The following is a 21,122-nucleotide window of genomic DNA, read 5'->3' as shown; positions in this document are numbered from 1 at the left end:
ATATGACTGTAAGTCATTCCCTTCAAATGTTATTGAAGTTAAAAACGTGTTTAACAATGTCGTATGTAACTTTAGAGACGGTCCCTTAATTTCCGCATGTCCGCGAATATCGAACGTCGACGTTTGGGCGGTGACGGGAGGAGAGGGGGGGGGGTGTTCTTTTCTCTGTTTTGTGATTGGCTGGATGACGTGTCGCTCATGCATGCTCATTTCAATATTCTGCAGCAGCAGAGTGATTCGGCTTCAGCTAGTGTGCTTCTGTTCCTCTGTGCCGGCGGTCGTCAGTTTTTAATCTGGGGGGGAAAGAAAACCACAAAAAAACAAACAAAGCACGGTGTCGGTTTGCAGAATAAACCACAGGAGGTGAGAGTGGGGGGTTTTAAAAAAAAAAAAAAGCGCGTCGCCATCTTCTTGTTAAAAACGAATCAGTATTTATTAGAGAAAAATATCTAAAGAAAGTCACGTTTTCAAGATGGCAGACGCCGAACAAGTTTCCTCCACAACTCCAAACGAAGTGGAAGAAGACGAGATGAAGCGTTGGAGTGAGTCAGGTTTCAGGGAGGCCACAGCTCAGGAACTGGTTCAGGATGGAAATGTAGGTTTGTTTGGTGGAGAACGGGATGTTAAAGATGTCAGACAAGTGCAGAAAGCAGCTCACGTGGAGGCTCATTTGGAGGAAGAAGAAGAAGAAGAAGAAGAAGAAGAAGTCATGAGCAGACAGGAGGAGATGGATCTGCTGCACACAACCGAGAACAAAGCCGAGACGGAATGTCTGGAGAAATCTGTTGATTTGATTTCTAAACCCGTGGAGTGTGAAAGCCCTGAGGAACCGGACAGCACTCAGATGAAAGAGGATGAGATTACAGCAGGAGAGGAAGAAGACACAGACACAGAAGAATCCTTAAAACTGGTGGATCTGAAAGAGGTGGAGGAGGTAGTGCTTACTGCAGCGTTTCCACCACCTGTACAAGCGTTCACACGAGTGATTCAAGACCAAGACCCTGTGGTTTCATCTGCTACAGAGCTCCAGGAGGCTTTCAGATCACAGGAGATCCTGATGAGCACGAAGCCTCAGGAGGAGCTCTTTTTCAAATCCAAGCTTGAAGCACAAGATCAGGACTTTTCTGGCGTTAGTGCAGGTGTAAAAGAGGAAGCCTTTTCAGCTCCTGCTGAGCCCGAGAAAGCTGTAAGTTCAGTCGTGGAGCAGGAAAAAGAGCCAGAGAGGAGGAATCTGGTGGAGGAAAGCTTCAGAATCGACTCCGAGTCGACTCCCGCAGCCTCTGCGTCTCCATCAGCCTGTGAGTGGAGCTGTCTTATTTATAATTTTTTTTTGTAATTGTTTATTTTTAATATCATTTCAAATCAATTTAAACGAATGACATTCGAGGTTTTGGATTCATTATTAAATTAGGACATGTATTTTTAGTCAAAATTGGCTCCTATGTTGTAAAATAATATTATAATAATGACCACAAGAAAAGAATGAATCATAATGAGGATCAGTCTATTCCTGAGATTCTGGAAATACTCATATTTATTTTTGTTAAACACACCCAGCTTGCTAGGTTAACTATATGTATTTCTTTTGACAAACCAATATCTTATAAATGTTACCAAACCGTCCCAGGGGACTATAAGTTAATTAAATGTGAATATTTCAAAAAAAAAAAAAAAATCAAAAGAGGAGTGACACCTCTGCGATTCAGGAGCTAGCATAGATGACACAGACGTGCGTAGCTTAGCTGTCTGATTAGCAAACGTGTTAATATGTACAACAACAACAAAAAAACGCAACCGTTTAAATCATGTATAAGTACAAATAATATGCCGTTAAAACGCAGAGTCGTTTGTAGTGGTGTTTAAATGTGGAAATTAGCTTTAATTGAGGTAATTTTATCCAAACTTGGTAATGCTAATTCATGCTATCGCTAGTGGGGTGTGTGCGTTTAGTCAAACAATAGGAGTCAAAGCTTCCTTCAGATTTATGGCTCCAGGGCATAAAAATACACAACAGTCCTGATTTTATGTCGTAAAATTATTTTCTTATTTTTTTTTAAAAAAACCCAAGCTTTAGGTGTGGTGAATAATTTAATTTTAAGTTTAAAAAAATATATATTTAATGCTGTAGCATTAATGTCTGGAAAAACAGCTACAAGGAATTTCCATTAAATAATGTTTATTAAAGCTTTAATTTTGTATGAAATGCCTGATGGGAAGATTATTATTTAGTACAGGGTGGGGTTGTGAAATATTAAGACGTTATTCACCTTTGCCAGTAAATTAATGGGTAACCAGGATGAATATGAATATTAACCCTAGTGATTTGTAACCCTATTGCATTGTCTATACTGTACTACTAATTAATAATACATTAATCAAGTACATATGGGCTTGTTGTAAATAAATAACCTAAACAAAAAAACCTATATCCTTTCCCTTCCTGAAAACACTTCACTCGTGGTGCACTTTGAAAACCGAAGGCGTGTACACTTCTGTGCTGTCGAGCGCCAAATGCAATGATGCTGCACATTTCATCGAGTCTCTGATTTTAGGATTTCGTTCAACGCTTCAACTTTGGCTCGAATCCCCGGACCACACCCTTTTACCAAATGGATCGAAGGGAGCGAGCGAGCGAGGGAGGGAGGGAGGGGTGCTGATTTGAAACACAATCTATATATAGACCGAGTGGTCCTTACAGCCGGCGGTGTTAATTTCAGCGGTTCAGGGCCGGGTGTGTCCCTTCCTCCGCTGCCTGGCTCTTTGTCGGCCTCGTTTCAAAAGTTACAGAGGACGTCGTCTGTGGCGCACGGGTTTCGTTTTTGTTTTGTTCCTCCTCACTGAGCAGACCTCGACGGACGGCGTCGACGTTTAATCTCGTCTAGGGCTGCGGGTTATCGAAAGTCTTCGGAGCAAGAGTTCATAACCGTATATAACTCCTGTACGAGATGATCCTAACGGACGATGATAACGGACTGTACGATATATAACACCGTCTTTGTGTCAGATTGTACGGATGAAGGTCGTCCAACGATAGACCCGCAGTTTATGAAAACGACTTGCGTCGTTAATGGGCAAATGAGCTTGAGGTAAATAAGGATCGTCGTTTGGCTTTGCCGTCACGATCGCTAGCGTATTTGTAGTCGTCCCGTAAGTTTTGCGTCATCCTACGTCGTCTTCCCATTGGTCGCTTTTGGATGATCGCCATAGCAAAGCTACCTCTGTCAAATTTTATATCATTTAAAAAATTCATTCTGACAGTGCCAGAACTTTGGCGTCGATTGCCACGCCACTCGATTGTCGCGCTTTCCGTTCCTCATGCTAATCACACTTTGACGTCATTCCTATGTTGCTATAAAATCTCTTGAATTTAAAGTCCAGGGTTATTCGTTATTTCTACTGAAACAGGAAGTCAGGGCGGGACCTATAGAGTGGCCCCTCCCCCTTTTTAACTAGCCAGTAGCGTTTAGCTTACCTCACAGGTCTACTTGATGGCAAAAATAGAAAGCGAATGAATTTGAGCCATTTCCTTCTTAACCAACGTACAGTAGGAAAACGGAATAAAACACATGGGCGTGTTTGAACAGCCGGAGACGCATTTACGACCCTTTGGCGTCGTAATATTGATATTTGATACTGATATATGATTTTTATCATGCTGGGGGCGGGACGCTTCAGATACTATGAGAGCATTTGATTGGACAGAAGATCTGATGAGAAGCGGTGTTCGAGAGAATCTGTAGATATCGGACGCGTATACCTTCTAAATTGTGTCGTTGTTCTGGAGCGCGCTAGCTTATGGATAACCTTAAGGCGAATATATTCGTACTAAAAGCTACAAAACGCCAATTTTGATTTCATGGGGGCTTTAATCAACGCTATTCTTGTGCAATATTTGTAAGCGTGAGATTGAAAACATTCAGACGCGCGCACACGCTCGGATATAAGTCACGCAAACCCTGAGTCCGGTCATCCACAGGCATGCGCTCACAGTCAGCTTTCATGATATTCACCACGAATATTATTATTATTATAGACAAAGGCAGCTGTCTTTTATACCCCGAGTTTCCACCAAATCCCTGTAAACTCCTGAGAAAATAAAGAGTTCAAAAACCATCCCGAACGAGTTCCTGGTTTGTGCTGGAAACCTTTTTGCTTTTGCTTCGTTGCACAAATAAACTGTTAGCATTTTATAATAGGTTTTTATATATATATATGAAGTACATGCCGCAGAAGTCTTTGCCGGTGGTGCTGTACCATTATTGATATGAAACAAATGCCACGTAAGAGCATAAGATGGGTCATTATGTGAAGCCTGTGGTTTGACATGCTGTACTCCAAACCCACGATTCCTGTTTAGTAGAAAAGCATCGCCCATGGAGCAGGAACTAAAGATGGTTCTGGAAGCTTGGTGACACGGCGGACAAAAATATCACTCGTTATTTTAGGAATGCAGTATTATCCTTTTAATACAGGGGTCTTCATAGGGCCGGCGTGGCTGTAAGTTTTCATTACAGCCAATCAGGAACCACAACCCTTGGTTAAATAATTGATGTTCAAACAGCTATTAGGTGTGGCTGGAATTCGGCCGCATCCATCTCACGGATAAGATCAAAGCCCATGTATTGTAATGTCGTGGTATTGTATATGGTTTTTAAGGACAGTTATTATCTGGGTGAGTTCATGACAGTCTGTCGAGGTCCTTCTATCTTTTGAAACTTTTTGTTTTTTTTCCACGAACTCATCCACAACTGACGCCTCTCCTATATCTCACGTCAGGCGGAGATGGGTATTATCGAACTCTTTGCTTGCTCACACCTTCTGGTATTCATTATCTGTCCTCCTCACACACATTTTCTCATTTGTTCCTTCAGATGAACCCAGTCTTCCTTCCTCTGCTGCTCCTGCTACTTCTTTTCCGACTCTGATGCAGTTTACTTCAGGCAAGTTCTCTCTTCGTCCTACTAATTCTCTTTTTAACTTTCAAGCTCAGGGTGTTTGGCTTCACGACATGTTTGCCCACTAACTGGTCGCTGCTAACGTGCAGCGACGAGGCCTTAAATAACTTGGAACATAACTGACGCTTTATCTAAAATGCTTACGCTTTACTTCTGTCGCTATTTTTAACACTAATTTGACTGCTCAAAACCTCAGAAGTGTTTTTGGAAACGTAAAAAAATATCTACTCGGATTAAAGGAACTGTTAACGGTGGATTTGCATGCTGGGGCTTCTTACACAGTTGTTCCAAGGCCTTTAAGTAAATGAGGAATGTAATTTGTACTAATGTGACGTTTATTTTTCTGTCCACTTCAGTAGAGAGTTGTGCTTCTGTTTCTGTTTTTTTTTTTTCTTCTTTCCCCTCTGCTCTCAGTCCTGACTGTGAAAGAACTTCCCTTCTGAGATGATGAGAATCAACCCTCATTTTAGAGCTGTTCAGCACACTATCATGGAATGTTAATGGCCAGCGTATAATAACTTCATTGTCATCTGATGGTCAGGATAGTTATATAACAGAGTTAACTAATTATGGAGGAAAACTTCCTTCATGCCCTTTCAGACTAAAACAACACAAAGAAAACCATCCAAAGGTCACTAGCTTTGAGAGGTGTCTCACCTTCTTTAAGTAGGTTGCACCATGTGAGGTTTATCGACCAAAATTTAGTAACCCCGATTAGCTGATTTGAGAACGGTGAAGAAAATATGACCCCTCTGCTGGATCTTTTCCATCTCCGGTCCTTTCTGTCCTTAAGAACATGTTGCCATTAATTGTATTTTACCCCTACCTCTAATTCAACAGAATACGAGGATTCTTCGTTAATCGCTAGCACACAGCCAAGCTTCAAAGCAACCATGGATTCGTTCTGCAACGATTCACCTTCTAGAAGCACGCCCAGAAACGATCCAGACGTATTAAGCCAGTCCGATGATGACTTGATGTTTGAAACGAAAAAGAACCCTTTTCAAGACTTCTCGCCTGTCGAGAAACCCGCCGGCGAGTTCTCGCCTTTTGGAGAAACCGCAGCAGACATCAGAGCAGCGAAGATGTCAGATAGTCCATCTCCAGATCTGGTTCAGAACGCCCATGAGGGAGAGCTGCAAGGCAGTTCGCCCATGCAGGACTACGAGCAGTCTTTCGATTCCAGAGAAGCGGCCACAGAGTCTCTGAGGCAACAGCTTGCTTCGTCTGACTTTTTTGGAACCGCTCCTAAAGATAATGAGGAATCCGGTCTGCCACCATCTCTCCCAGATATTTTGAAGTCTTCGCCACGCAACCATGATAAAGTAGACTCGGGATCTTCAGAGGGAAGTCCTGATTTCAGTCCAGTCCATAGGAGTGGTAATGATTCACCAAATGCTCCTTTCTCACTGTTGGCAAACAATTCGTTTGCTTTCGAAGCCAAGGTTCCTTTGGTTAAGGAGATGACCGAGGAGACTGAGGCAAAGGCTGCAGAAAGGGTGAGGATTGAAGAAGAAGACGAGGAAGAGGAAGAAGAAGAAAAGGCTTCAGAGCAAATGTTTGGCACGTTTGATCTCGTTAAGGAGGCTGAAATTTCTCCGAAAGCCACCGAAACCATCGTAGAAGACCAAGACGATTTTAAAACTTTGAGCCAAGATTCTGCTCAGATGGTTGACAAGTTCGAATGTCTCAGCTTCCCAACTGGAAAGGCCCAAGAACACTCTGACTCCGAGAGCCCATCAGCAGATTCGCTCTCTCCAGTCTTGGAGGCCATGGCAAAGAACCCAGCAAGTTTCCAGATCGAACTCGAGAAGAACGCTCTGCAAGAGGAAGCGGAGGCGGAGGACGAGGTTTCCGAGCAAGAGGTCTCGTCCGAAGAGTTCGAGTTTGTCGAGAAGCCACCTCGAGGCGCCGTCGACGAGTTTTTGGAGACGCTTGAAAACTCGAAGTTTGCCAAGGCGTCAGAAATGGCCGACGACGACGAGGACACGGCTAAATTTGAAGAGCAGATGGAAGAGGCGAGCCCGCCTGCACAAGAAACAAAGAGTCAGAGTTACTTTCTCCTCACCGAAACGGCAAACGAGACCTCTCCGGCGAGAGGTAAGGCAGGCCTAGAGTTGTCCGATTTCCAAGTGCCCGCCCAGGCTCCTTCGCCACCTAGTCCTGTGGTCAAAACCGAGACGGTGGCTGTGAAGAAAGCGGAACCTAAAGACCTCAAGCTGCCTAACCTGAATGCAGGAGCAGGTAACTTGGCAGGCAGTGTAACGGCTCGTTACCTTTTCATATCTGTGGATAAATTCATCACCTTCCCGTCATCCCTACGGTATCCCTTTCGTCATTTCCCCTCCGCCCTCGTTCTGCATGGTGTGACGGTCTTGATGCATGTTTGTGGTCGTTGTAGTGAATGTTCTTTCATTTTTTTTTCCCCCCACCCTATCTGTTCATATCCATTCATTACTCCATTATCTGCAGACCCGTGGTGTTTATAAATATACAGCCCAGATTTTGGTTGCCATCTCAAACCAGTTTGTATTTGGCAACCGAGATTGATTGCACACTCTTATGTAACCGGCCCTGAGGAAACTTCTTCGACTTGAATGCAATCACTGACGTTCCTGTTTTGCTTATCAACACACCAGCAGTTTTACCCTTTCCCTCACTCACCGGTTAATGAGTCACCTATGCGTAAGAGCATCAGGGTGATTTTTGTATTAAAGATCATCTGCAATACAGATTATTTTTTTTATTTTTTAAATAACTTGTCCAGGCTGACATATAAAAATATCCGTGAAGAAGTGCCTCTATTTGTTTGGGAATCCGTTACAGGTTGCCGGGTTGCTATAAATTTATGCTCCTGCATTGCGACACCCCAGCTCATCAAGTGCAGATAAAACGCCTGAGTCGGTTCCAGGAGAGAGCGCCGTGCCAGAGGGCAGGTCGTCAGATTTTTGGTCTGTTTACATGGTGGATTTGTAGAGCTTAATGAGATCACACCTTGTACCTAAAGCCTTCAGGGTGGATCTTGCCCTTGGAGATTGGCCTGTAATCTTTGAAAGAATGTGAACAACTAATAATCAGTTACAGATGATCTTTTCTAGGTGGTTAAGGTTTAACTACAAGTAATTGTTTTTTTTTTAGATTTGGGGAAATAAGTGACAGGTTGTTGAGGCTGACTTCTGGATTTCTTGGACAGAGGTGCCATCTAGTGGATTTCTCTCTCACTCATAGTTATTTATTTATTTATTTAGTTGTTTTTTTTTTTTATTTTCTCATGGCAGTACATTAGTGCATTGCTCATGATGAGCTCATGTATTTTCTTTTTATATCTCGGTCTGGTTCTTCTGTTTCACTGCCTTAATGCACAGTAGATTCACCCGTCGAATAACTTAGCATGGCTTCTAACGTTAGGACTCGTCTGGCACCCGATGGCGTATTTCGATACAGTAGGTCTTGCATAAGAGAGATGAGGGTAGAGGAATTCTGTATCTGTTTGCTGGGGTTGAATCTAAAGAGAAGGGTAACGCGTGGGTGGGACGAGAGAGAGGGTTTGCTAGGGGAAGGAGTTGCTGCGTCAGTGCATTTACAGGTTCCCAGAGCAAGCAGACGGTCAGCTGACTTCAGTCCTGCAACCAGAGAAAGGGATAGGTGGGGAGGGGGGGTGAGAAAAGGGAGAGGTGGGGAGGGGGGTGTGAAAAGGGAGAGGTGAAGGGGTGTGAGAGAGAGAGAGAGAGAGAGAGAGAGAAAAGGGGGGGGATGAGAGTGAGATAGAGAGGCAGGGAGAGGTGGGGGTGAGAAAGGGAGAGAGGGAGGGAAAGAGAGAGATCACTGCAGTCATCACAGTTAAGGCAGCGTTCCTTCTCGTCATTACAACTTGTTCCCTTCGCCCCACCCGCCACTGCAGCTCCACGTTCCTCAACCGGCCTGGAATGCCAAGCTGATCCCCTGCAGACCGGCCCTAATCATCCACGGGGGAAACCATGGACAATCAGGACAATCAGGACAAACAGGAGTGCCAGTCTTCACCAAACTGGAAAGACAAGGGTACAAACTCTTTGAGCTTGTTGTTAGGTGACTTCTGAGAGGAAAGACTGCTCTGGGTACGACCGGTTATTCGGAACTCAGTCTGGTCAGATATGTTTCCTGAAATGTCACGTTTTCAGAGCTGCTTGTTGTACGTTTTGTATATCTAAGGGTGTAATCGGTCCTAACACGTGCTTGCTTGCTTGTTAGATGGACCTTTAGACCCGATGTAGCGTTGTTGTCACGACCGAGTTGGTGTGTCCAAAGGTTCTGGGTGCGTTAGGCTGAACGGTGCTAAGGTTTACTGCAGTGATTTGCCATTATTTGTATGGGACTGTGCAGCTGTTTTTGGAGCGGTTATAACCCTGGGTAGTCTGCACCTACAGTTCAGCACTCCCACCTACTGTTTCCAAAAATGTCCAGCGTGCGTGCTGAGTGCAGGTCTAACATTGCAGTTGTCGGCCGTCGTCTTAAGATTTTGGTGAGGCTCGCAGGCTCGGGCGTGTTTTGGGTACTTTGTATCGTCTGATGATCATGAGTGTTGCCTTTTGCGACAGACGAGACTTGAATTGCAACAGCAAGGGCATTGTGCTCAGGGTCAGCTCCATTTGCCACAGTAAAAGTGATGATTAAGTGCGTGGTTGTAACAGGACAAATCATGATCAACTGCCGCAGCGGTGACTTCGCAGTCTCGCTGTAAGAACATTATTATTCAGTAGAAATGGGCTTTCAAAGCATTTATTGAATATAATGAGCTTGTGCTGAATAGTGTTCAGCACTTCTACTTCAGAGCCACTTCTTAGCATTAAGAAGGTGTTGGAATTTGTGGAATGGGATTATTTTGCACGCTAGCCCTTGTCACTAGCAGCATTTAGACTAATAAAGTAGAGTTTTGCTGCATACCTGACGAACTATACTTGGTCACTTGCTCTCGGGGATGGTACGTGTTCAGGGTTGCGTTATTGGCAAAATGTCTCGTAGAGCTTAACGCTATTTTAGGGACCTATTTTTAGGAGTTGGCAGTACATCTGGTTAAAGCCTGTCTGCCAAATTGTAAGAGCAACTGTACACAGAATTACCTTCTGATTACAAATAACGCGTGTTTCATTTATCGGCTACGTATTAAGAAAGTTTACCGAAAACACCCGAAAATGTCTTTGTAAGATATCAAAGTACGACCGGGAATGGTCGGGGTTAGACCGTTTTCATGTCACACCTTATGTCCTTGGCCCTCCAATCAGTGCTCAGCAGCTGTCGCTAGCCGCCGTTCAGGGTTTCAGAACTTTTCAGCGATTCCCGTGGACATGGTTTCATTTTGAATCTGCTCCATATGTCCTCAAATACAAGCCTCGGGCGTTCTCGGAGTAGAACGTATTTTCTACGAAAAACCAAAGATAAAGCCAAAGGCAGCTATTAACTGTAGATTAGCCTCACAAGCTCTCGTTTTTACTAGAGAGTCTGGCAGGTCTTTGTTAATAATTGTGGCCTGGGGCCATCTACTTTCACAGGAAGGAGGGTGTTTGAGTCGTTGGAAACGGCCGCCAAATGTTTCAGGCAAAATTTCAGTTTAGTGACTGTATCTTTTCCCTAAAAGATCTTTAAGGCATGGTACTCGTACGTTTTTTGTTTGTTTATTTATTTATTTATTTTAACATTTTTTTAATTTGTATTATTGATAACCGGCCTATGAATGTGTTGTGAGCCAGTCAGATCCTGAAGCTTGCGGCCAGAAAAGTGCACAGAAGGAATCTGACTGTTTGTGAACGAGTCGAAGGTGGTGTACTTTAGGCTGAAGTTAGCTGTAACTAACAGTTGCGTAACTAGTGTAAAGGTAACTGAGGGCGATTGCGCAATGACTCAAATTTTAATCTGATTGCACTATTTCCTCTGTAGATGAGAAATGCTGAGATATTACTCAGTGTGGGGAAAGTCCTCAGGAAGGGTTTGGTTTTTTTTTTTTTTTTTCTTTTCTTTTCCTTGCAGCAAGAACAACCTGCATGAGTAAAGAAAAGATGGTTGGTGATGAGCTTTAAACAAGCAGTGGGGTAACGCTACACACAACAATAGGACGTTGTTTTATTTTATAGTTGTAATCAAAATGATTCGACCTCCTCATTGCAAATCGGGTTTATCGTCGGAATTTACAGGCGTTCCGCTGTTCGCAACGAACAAATCAAACCAGAGCAACTGAAATAAGTTCGACACGACGAATGCTTCAAGTGGTTTCCCCAAATTCAACTGAAAATGCAACTTATGATTTCTCAAAACTATTCACCCCCTTCAATGGCAAGCATCTTTAGTACTTAATAGAGAAAATTGCTCAATTCTTTATTGTTTATCGCCGAAGTCGGCGGTCTTCTGATTACTTTTAGTTCTCGTTCAGTCCCCAGATATTAAACGCTTGCCGAATCGCGAAATGAAAAATGGATGCTACTTGTAAACTTTTATTGCGATTATTGTTTCATTGTATTTTCAAACCATCGATGGAACGTCTGGTTTTCCCAGCACGTGGCCTTTTCGACCGCCATGTCGGGAGCTAAGCGTGATCATACGACCGTGTGGCGCAAACGCCCGTCTTCGTAGAAAATACAATAAAAATGGGGTCGTTTTTATCGCTTTTCCGCGACGCAAGAGTTTAATCACTGAAGAGCTGTATTAAAAAAAACAAAACTTCATTACAGACTCAAGATCTTGTTTAGTCGCTTTCGCACCACCGACTTTATGATTAACTGAATTTCTCTTTTAGGAAGTTTCAAGAACGGTCATTTTAAAACCAAATATCGTTAACATTCTCAAGCCTTTTGAATCCAGAAGATTTATGGTGCACAATGTTTGTCCTGAAACTTTGTGAAAACTCACAAATACTACTTTTTTTAAAATCCTTTTATAGTTTAGCAATTAAAACGGTGAAGGTAAATATTGCTTCAGAAAGTGTCTGGTTGTGTTTATTAAAAAAAAAAAATAAAAAAATGGGGGGAAATTTTCAGCAACCAACCAGGCTGTTTGTCCCTGGATGTTAATGTGTTGTTAAACGAGTAGCCTGTGTGTGTGTGTGAGAGAGAGAGAAATAAAGAAAGAAAGAGATGGTTAATCCGTGCACTAATTTGATTTGGGGGAGGGAACACACTCTAGAAGCATACGCTTATTGTTTTCTTTCTCCTCCTGTGTGAAACGAGCTCTTGTTATACCACGTGAACGCGCACAGAGCAGTAGGACTCGTGTGCGCGCTTTCGTGCACGCGCTCCCTCGGTTGCGTTGGTGCGGGCGGCGCAAGATGGACGCCAAACAGGGTTAGTGCTTCCTTTTTTAAATTTAGTCTCTTGTCTTGTTTTTTTTTTTTTTAAATTATTATTAGTATTGATGGAGGATTGTCGGTTAAGACAGCGTTTTCTTATGGATTTAAGAGAGAAAAAAACGACAGATTTTCGTTTGTCTCGTTCGGCGAATTTACGTCATTTTAACCGTGGTGCGCGCGAGGAGGTCGCAGTGCGCGTGTCGGTCGTCCATGTTGCAATGACAGCAAGTGTCGGAGTGAACGCGTTCGTGTCTGTAAGATGTAAACGCAGACGAAAGGACGCTTTTGATTTTGTAAATGAATACATAAATAGACGGGGCGTAGCGGTGATGGCGCGAGCTCGGTGCGGTGGGGAGCTTGCTGTCGTCGCGCGCGTGCTATTTATAGAGCACGCGGGCCAGTCTGTGCTTAACCATATGTAGGCAATCCTATTGAGAGTGGGTGAGACCTACTACCTACCCTTAATGCTGGCATTATACCGGGTGTACACATGCGTGCAACATGCAAACTGTGTGTGTGTGTGTGTGTGTGAGAGAGAGAGAGAGACACGTATCGTTTCTGATACGGTACCGTGTATATCAGGTGTATATGAATACACCTGGCATTCCACACGATGTTTAAAGCTATAAAGCAAAAGCTTTCTATTTCTAACAGTTTTAGAGGCTTTAATAGTGTAACTCCACACACAATTACATATTAAAACTCATTTTCTTTCAATCTAATGAACCTAATTAACCTTGAATTTGTTAAAAAATGGCTGTTTTTGTTGGAACACACAGAGTCACTAAAAGGATCAATTAATACGTGTGTATGTTGTGCTTTTAACCCACCGCTGTGGCATTAAGGTCACTTAAAAGCGTACGGAAGCCCGTTTCTGCCATGGAGTTAAAAAAAAAAATCAATTAAAAAGGTCATTGTGAATGTATTTCTCAGAATTGGTTGATTGTTTCTTTGTAACGCACTAAATGTCAGGTGGATGTCTAAACGGGGGGAGGGGGGGGGTTGTGAGGTGTAATTGTGTAATTGCGGGAACTAAAGTCACAATTACGTTTGTTTTGTTTTGGGATTTTTGTCCGTGGTGGAAACAGACTTCTGTGAAGGTGCAGTGGTCAATTTTTTTCAATTTCGTACTTGTACAAGTAATCTGTACGTGTAACAGGTGTGTTAAGTGTTGGGTGTTTGAGAGAACCCGTTTGGAAATCTGATTTCCCGTCTGGAAAGCTGGTTTGTGTTTGGATGTAGATGGTAGAGGCAGAGCTCTTTGAACTTGGCTGAGAATGATGTGTGGGGGTTAAGGAGTAAAAAAAATTAACTTGAATGTCAAATTCACGTACTTGCCTGTTACAGACTTTGGGTGTGTCTCAATCAACTTCCTAGGTGGTGAATCAGTATATGGAGTAGGCGAGTTGGGGTGCCGGTAAGGACCCTGGCTCACTACACATTGGGACACTGATGATTCAAAGTGATTTTAGTGAGCATCGATGCTCCCTTGTTTTTTGCAGTGCATTGTGGGAACATTCCAGTGCGTTGGAAGGATTTTGTGATTGAAGACAGCCCTTAAAATGGCCGACTCCCTGATCAGCACCTTGACTGCTGAACTAGGGAGCTGATCGAGACGCACCCCTAATCTTACCTAACTCTCCTTTTAAAGGTTTGTGGGGGGAGAAATGTGTCGGACTGGTGGAGGTGAATACGATTTTATGGATTGATGTATTTATTTTAACTCGCTCTCATTTCCACCCTTGTACACAAAGCTCCGCCCCCCCGAAACTTCTTGCTGCTCAACTAGAGTTGACAGCAAGGATGCTAGCAAGGATCATCGTGGCATCACCATGCCAAGTTACAACTCTGTGAACATGCAGAATTGTCCTCGTAACGAGTTACGTGGACGTGAAGAGGTGTTTGGGGGCGTGTCTATAAAATGAATGACGAGAGGCCAATCAAATAGAAACGTTCAGGACCGTGTTATTTGTGCTGGTAGGAAATGGAAAAATATCGACTATCGCACTTTTAAAAGTAGGCGGTGTTTAAATTAGGCAACAGACAATTTAGCTCATGTGCTTCTTGAATTTCCTGCCCATCCGAGACAAATTAGCGCGCACAGCTAAACTCAAGTGATTTCAGAGCGAATTGGATACGATGCGATATCACGTCGTGACACACCGAAGATCGTGGTTTATCTCCGATTAGATGTTCAATATGTTTTCTTTGTTGAAGAGTCATTAAATTAATTAACCTACATGTTAGAAAAATGCAGACAGGACAAAAACTTTGTAATTCATATCACGTACTTTAAAGCTGTACCTGGAGTTTTTATGTAATAGTTTGATCTCGTAGCGCTAAGCGCACTGTTGAATCGAGGAAATGCGGGAAAGTCTGGAAAATTCCAAAATCACACGGTTTGCGTCCGTCGCTCTCCAGCTGTCCGAGTTTAAATCCGCACCGATGATTTAGCCGTATAGGTTTCAGTCGGAACGACACCCTGTACGTTATTCCGTTGATTATATCCGATGTGTTGAGTCGTGTACTCGAGGCAAAGCCACCGTTACCTCGGCGATGAACATGCCTCCGAATCAGCAGGTCAAAAAATAGCCTCTTTCACGTCTAAATGTAGATCTGACCTGTCTCGAGTGACCGACGTCGTCCGAGTGCTGCAGTCAGAAATGCTGCGGTCGCTGGTGTGGATTTATATCCGCTGTTTTAATCTGATGGAACGGAAAGTCGTGATAAATTAACACGTCGGTCTGTGACGTGAGGACGAGACCGTGAAGGCCGTAACCGACTGGAGCGATGCAGGTCTGTGTGTGTGTGTGTGTGTGTGTGTGTGTGTGTGTGGCGTTCGTGCTGTTGAGCACGTTTCTGACCCGGTATCAGAAAGAGATTACATCACTCACACACACAAACATGTCAGGGTCTGACCGTTTGTTTATGAGCTCGTTTTCAAGCCGAACGAGGTCAGGGTGGAGGAGATACGTCTCAGGGATGCGCCTAAGCTAGAACACGTAGATCTCGCCCTGCCTCGGTTTTGAAGTTATTTACGGTCGTATTAAACTTTCAACAAAGCACAGAGACTCGTGATACAAATCAGAGCGTTTTCTCACACGGTCTCATTGCATCAGTGTTTGAATTTCTTTAAAGTCACGTTTCGAAGCGTATTTTTACTTCACGCCGGAGTCTCTGTACTTTTTGCACAATTCTAAGCGGATTTACGAAAACAAGACAGGAAGTAGACTAAACCGCAGCGTCATGGAGAGACGTGACTTTGGATATTCGCTCCACGTTGAATTATTTTGTGATGTCACCTTCCACAGTAGTGGTGTCTGGCTCGTATGAAAATAGACACTCCGGGCTTTAAGAATTTGCAGTTTTATTTCTCCTTCCTCCTCTTTCCCATCCGCCTGCTCACCAGCAGCTAAACACAGAGTCACGATACTCTACACACAGAAACCCAACCGTGTCCTGACTTCATCTTATAACAGACTTGCCGCGATCAAGATATTTCGTTTGTTTATACCGAGTGAAACTGTCCAATAAGTCGGGTCAATAAAAGGGTTCATATGCGCTTTATCTTTTATCAGGATCGCGGTGATAGTGTTTTTATTAATCAAATCGGCTGGGTTAAAAAAAAAAGTCTGATTTCTTCATCCGTTTAAAGAGCGCACGAGTGTCCTCGGTTGCCTCAGAGGTCACACCTCTTCACCGCTACTGTCAGAAACAGGCCACGCCTCCTAACTGAGACTAACAGACATGGAGGCTACACTTCCTTCCATCTTGAGTGACGAGATGAGGCCACGCATTGTTTAATAGAACGGACAGGCAGAGAGGCCACGCCTCTTCTCTAGAACGAACACACAGACCACACCTCCTAACTGAGACTAATAGACAGAGGCCACGCCTCCTTTTCAGATTGACAGGTTTTTTTTTTTGTTTGTTTTTTGTCAAATATGTCTTTGCTTTAAAACCCCTGACCACACCCAACTTTTCCTGTAATCCTATTTTAATTTTTTTAATCCTCATCCCTATCTGTACCTTGTCTGTACTTCCTTATCGTAAAGGGAATTAAATGATCAGATTTGGATGTTGGGATGGCACGTAGTGTATAGTTGTGTAACATTATGTACACAGTAACTCCACAAACGTACGGTAAATTATTGTCATGTCCTACGTGGACAGTGTGTTTTAAATCTGGGAAAAAAAGATATTTATCTTCCATTATTCTCATTTTGTCTCGTTATTTAAATCTTCATCGCTGCCATCTCACTGCTCAAGTTTGACCCTGTTTAATTTTTTTTTTTTTTTTTAAAAAGTATGTTGGTTGTGATGTATGGTTTTACTCAGAGCGTGTGTGTGTTGTTGTGCCTGCAGTGGTGGAGCTGCTGTACTGGCGCGACGTGAAGAACTCGGGCATCGTGTTCGGAGCGAGCCTCCTGCTCCTGCTGTCGCTCAGCGTGTGCAGCATCATCAGCGTGCTGTCCTACGTGGCCCTGGCGCTCCTCTCCGTCACCATCAGCTTCAGGATATACAAGGGCGTTCTGCAGGCCATCCAGAAGAGCGACGAAGGCCACCCGTTTAAGTGAGTGACGCCGATCGAGCTCGGGTAAATCGTTAGTTCTGGACCACGACGACGAGCGTCCGAGCTGATCGCGGTTCCACGTTCAGGCTTCCGTGTAATTATACATCGACTGCGTACACGAGGCTCGTTTTCAACCAGTTTATTGATCTAAAATTAAAATACTCACTCCAACACCATCATCTTCATCGTTATCCTTCTTCTTAAAAAGATGAGGGGGAAAAAAAGCGGGAAAAGGAAATAAGCTTTTAGAGGGCAAGAGAGTGATCCTGGATGTCGCAGGGTGAGGCGATACGATACGATACGAAGTCGTTTCTGCACAATGGGTATCGTGGTATTTGGTTTGCAAACAGTTTCCCAGCAGTACAGTTTAAAAAAAAAAAAAAAAAAAAAAAAGTTAAAACCCAACTTGATTACATACTGTCTACAGAAATATTTTTTTATTAAACTTTGTTTTATTCAACGTTACATTTTATTTATTTATTTATTTTCCATCTAAATGCAACGTTTATTTATAAAAAAGAAAACTCTGAATGGAATCTCTAATTTATAACATATTAACATATTAACAACGGGACGCACCGGAGTTGATGATGTTACAGTTTCATACTTAACAATATACTCTACACACAGAAACCCAACCGTGTCCTGACTAACCTTATAACAGACGTATAAGATTAAGAATAACTACTTCTCCAGCGCTGACGCAGAGGATTACGGGACACGTAGGATACATGAAGGAGCGTACGTTCCGCGTAAACATTCGATTCGGACACGACGGAGTCTTCCAGCCCGACGAGGCGTGACGAGGTTTTAACGTTTCAGACGCCCGTGACATCACGGTGACGTACGCTTCTCTGTGCAGGCTGTATCTGGAGAAGGACGTGTCTCTGCCCGACGAGGTGGTCCGCAAATATAGCGACATCGCCCTCGGCCGCATCAACACCGCCATCAACGAGCTGCGCCACCTCTTCCTGGTCGAGGACCTGGTCGATTCCCTGAAGGTGAGGTTCTTACAAATCATGAACCCCGCACTATATTACATGGATATACCTTTATATAGCCTTTACACGGATAATGTTACACCGAAGAAGGAAGAGAGGCGAATCTTAATCAGAATCCTTTCGATCGCGAACAGACATCCATATATGGTCATAAAGACGATCTCGATAAAACACTCGCGTCTCGTGCTGTTACGGGAGAATAATCGACCGTGATCTGATGTGATGAAGCAGAGTTGTCTGTAATCTAGTTCGCTCCAAAACATTGACAAAACTGGCATTTAGAAGATACACGCGTTCAAAACGTACGGTCTCTCTCTACCACCGGTACGGAGCAACTGTTTTGATGACATCATTCAGCACTTCAGCTTCTCATCAGATTATCTGTCCAATCAAACACTTTCTCTAGAATCCGATTTGTCCCGCCCCCAACGTTAGAAATATCCACGGTACCGAGTCCGGTGTGTGTGTGTAAGCTAAACGCTATTGGCTATTTAAAAAGGGGATGGAGCCACTCAATATGTCCCGCCCTGACTTCCTGTTTCAGTCGAAATTATGCAAACACGTCGAATAGTCCTGCGCGTTCACGTGGATTTTAATCCCGTCCATATAGGGTTTAGGAATAAAGTCACGTTCTGTACGTTGTCGATGGTTTGTGGTGAAGTAGAACATCAAATAATCCTCCTCCTCCTTCTACATTCTTCATTACTTATTACACATTAAACTCTTGCCTATTATTATTTCTCAGTCTGATCATTTTGTATATTATAAAGGTTCATTATTTTGTGCGTGCGTTTTTGTGTTGTTTTTCCTCTCCAGTTTGCTGTGCTCATGTGGATCCTGACGTACGTCGGTGCCTTGTTCAACGGACTCACTCTTCTCATCCTGGGTGAGTTATTCATTCACTTTCCAACCTGTTAGTCTGCTGTGTTTTTAATCATTTACACCAGAGCTCCAAGAGTTTAAAAAGGGAAAAAACCGTGCTGTGACCTGATTGGATTAAACGTGCCGTATCTGCGACGGTTTTCATGTTTTCCCTTTATTTGTTTCAGGCTTGGTTGCTTTGTTCACCTGCCCTATCGTGTATGAAAAACATCAGGTCAGTATTACTGTGTTCCTGCTGCGTCATTTATTTATACACACACACTGTAGGTGTTCATCATACCCGGTGTAATTTAGTCACATTTCTTGATTCTTAGCTGAAATATATTCTCAGTATTGCAGTAGGATGAGGTGTGTGTTTCTCCATCATAATCCACAAACTAGGTTTTTAAAAATGCGCCGATTGGTTAACGGAGGGATCTGGTCAAACTTGTGTACGAACGAATTTGTATCTAAACGTTCTTCACTGCAAGCTGAGAGATGTCTGTTTGACTTCAATGGAAGGAGTCTCCAGTGTCAGCGCTTTGTAACAGTCCGAGGTGAAACTGTACATTTTCCATCACGTTGTTTTTTTTTTAGCTGCTGTAGTGTTGTTGAAGTGATAACAGGAAGGTTTACTAATGTTTGTTAGTAAACAATTGTAAAATAAACAAAAGTATTTGTGAGCTAATGTTCGTGGTGTAAGAGGAGCGAACCGTAACGCCCGTCCTCGATCGTTTTGCCGCCGGTCCGTACAGGAGGTTTATTTTTTTATTTTATTTTTTTTTTGTCTTTTTGTCGTCGCCGCAACCGGAAATGCTCGCGACTTTGAATGCTCGCATCACATGACGAGTCTCGGCCCCGTCGCGTTTGATCCTTTTCACCTCGCTAGATATTAATCTATACGAAATCTTTGTTTTCTCGCAGGCACAGATCGACCACTACATCGCCTTGGTGAGGAACCAGGTCAAGGATGTTGTCGGAAAGTACGTTTGTTTATTTGTTTTTGATCATTAGTAGTACAAAGTGTTGTTCGTTAATAAATAAAAAAATTGTAATTGTTTGGCGAATTGCTGAGCCGTTACTGGAAAACAATCAACTTCCTGGTGGAGGCGTGTGTGAATCGTATCACGCCGTGGTTGTTCTTCTGTAACGGGTTCAGATTTAGATTTCACACACTACAGGTTAATCTAGTAATATTTAATTTCATATTATTCCAATCGGGCTTAATTAAATCGACGTTTTTGTACGAGTGTAAATTTAGACACGTTTTTATCCATGAAGCTAATTGAAATTCAGATGGATATGAGAGTCTGTAAAAGCGTCTCCTCTCGCCCTGTTCGCAGGATCCAGGCTAAAATCCCGGGCGCGAAGAAGAAGGCGGAGTGAAAGGCGTTGATTTCGGAGGATCGTGGGTTTTCTCTTATTTTCACACATCTCTCCACTACACAAGCCGTCACACCCAGTGGAAATCCTGCTCGTTCTTCTTTCTGCCTTTATTTTTTTTTTTTGTTCCTCCTCTCTTCATAACCAGTCGCTACGATGAAGTTGTAAACCGTTTTCGAGCCACTACGTATTTATCTTGACACACTGACTGGTATGATAAGACAAGACTTGTGTTTCCTGACCGAGCGTTTATAGTATTTCATTAACTGGGTTTGTCATCATCGTCTATGTCCGTATGTGTTTCAGAAATAATTCAGTTCATTCACGTCGTTTTTTTTTTTTTTGGTTTGTTTTTTTAAATGAGGTAGACTTTAATGGTACCGTTTTTTTTTTTGTTTTTTTTTTTGACCCAGAAACCTTATGTCCTTTTCTTTCTTTCTTTTTTTTTTTTTTGTTATGATTTAGTGTTCCTGTAATTGTAAAGTTTTATTGATGAACTGTGTTCGAAACCTTTCACAAAAAGCTTCTCGCTGTCTTCAAGTGGCTCTTGTGTTGTAACTAGCAAAAGAGTTGCTCCATAAGCACTTCATGCTTCTGAGTATTTCTAGGCGAATTAGACTCGATAAGAGCATACACATATTATCCAGACGCTCATTTCACCTCGTCGCAGCTTGTTTAGTGAAATCTCTGGAACGGAAACGAATGAAAAACGTTTACAAGACATTTGATTTAGAGAAATATTTAAAAAAAAAAAAAAAAAAAAATAGAAAAGAAAAGAGAAAAAAAAAAGTTGTTTATTTGTGGACCCAATACTTAAAGCTGCAACGTTATGTAACATGACTTAACACATTGTTTGTTATGCAAGTAATTGTGAATGATACTTCCTTCATACGGTCGTGGTGAACATCTGTGGAATGCATTGTGAAATGTTAAACAAGCACCAATAAAGCTTCTAGACGAATCATGTGGCTTTCTTTCTTTATTTCTTTCTTTAATGGTTCAGGTGGGCTCACACACAAGGACTACGTTTACAT

The 21,122-nt window shown here is 42.9% G+C and overlaps 1 protein-coding gene across 5 annotated transcripts; it reads left to right on the top strand.

Moving 5' to 3' along the window:
* The first annotated feature begins 214 nt into the window (after positions 1–214).
* rtn4b (reticulon 4b) lies at positions 215–21,049 on the top strand. Of its 5 annotated transcripts, XM_053619357.1 has the most exons (9): positions 215–1,298; positions 4,872–4,940; positions 5,796–7,199; positions 16,636–16,843; positions 17,706–17,844; positions 18,661–18,730; positions 18,894–18,940; positions 19,630–19,688; positions 20,049–21,049. In XM_053619357.1, the coding sequence occupies exons 1-9, from the start codon at positions 473–475 to the stop codon at positions 20,089–20,091; spliced, it is 2,865 nt and encodes a 954-aa protein (XP_053475332.1). In that variant the 5' UTR covers positions 215–472; the 3' UTR covers positions 20,092–21,049. The 5 variants fall into 5 exon arrangements, with proteins under 5 accessions (XP_053475332.1, XP_053475333.1, XP_053475334.1 ...); XM_053619358.1 differs by lacking the exon at positions 5,796–7,199 and having other exon boundaries at positions 222–1,298; XM_053619359.1 differs by lacking the exons at positions 4,872–4,940; positions 5,796–7,199 and having other exon boundaries at positions 223–1,298.
* Positions 21,050–21,122: the final 73 nt, after the last annotated feature.

This window comes from Ictalurus furcatus, chromosome 29 (genome assembly GCF_023375685.1).
Source record: "Ictalurus furcatus strain D&B chromosome 29, Billie_1.0, whole genome shotgun sequence".
Lineage (NCBI taxonomy): Eukaryota > Metazoa > Chordata > Actinopteri > Siluriformes > Ictaluridae > Ictalurus > Ictalurus furcatus.
The sequence above is the reverse complement of the archived record's forward strand: the minus strand, read 5'-3'. Positions and strand labels throughout refer to the sequence as shown.

Excerpts from the sequence above, each read along its gene's own strand:
- rtn4b (XM_053619357.1), top strand. The coding sequence starts at position 473 with ATGGCAGACGCCGAACAAGTTTCCTCCACAACTCCAAACGAAGTGGAA. Across the intron at positions 1,299-4,871 it reads CTCTGCGTCTCCATCAGCCT|ATGAACCCAGTCTTCCTTCC; the intron begins GTGAGTGGAGCT and ends TTGTTCCTTCAG. Across the intron at positions 18,941-19,629 it reads TCGTGTATGAAAAACATCAG|GCACAGATCGACCACTACAT; the intron begins GTCAGTATTACT and ends GTTTTCTCGCAG.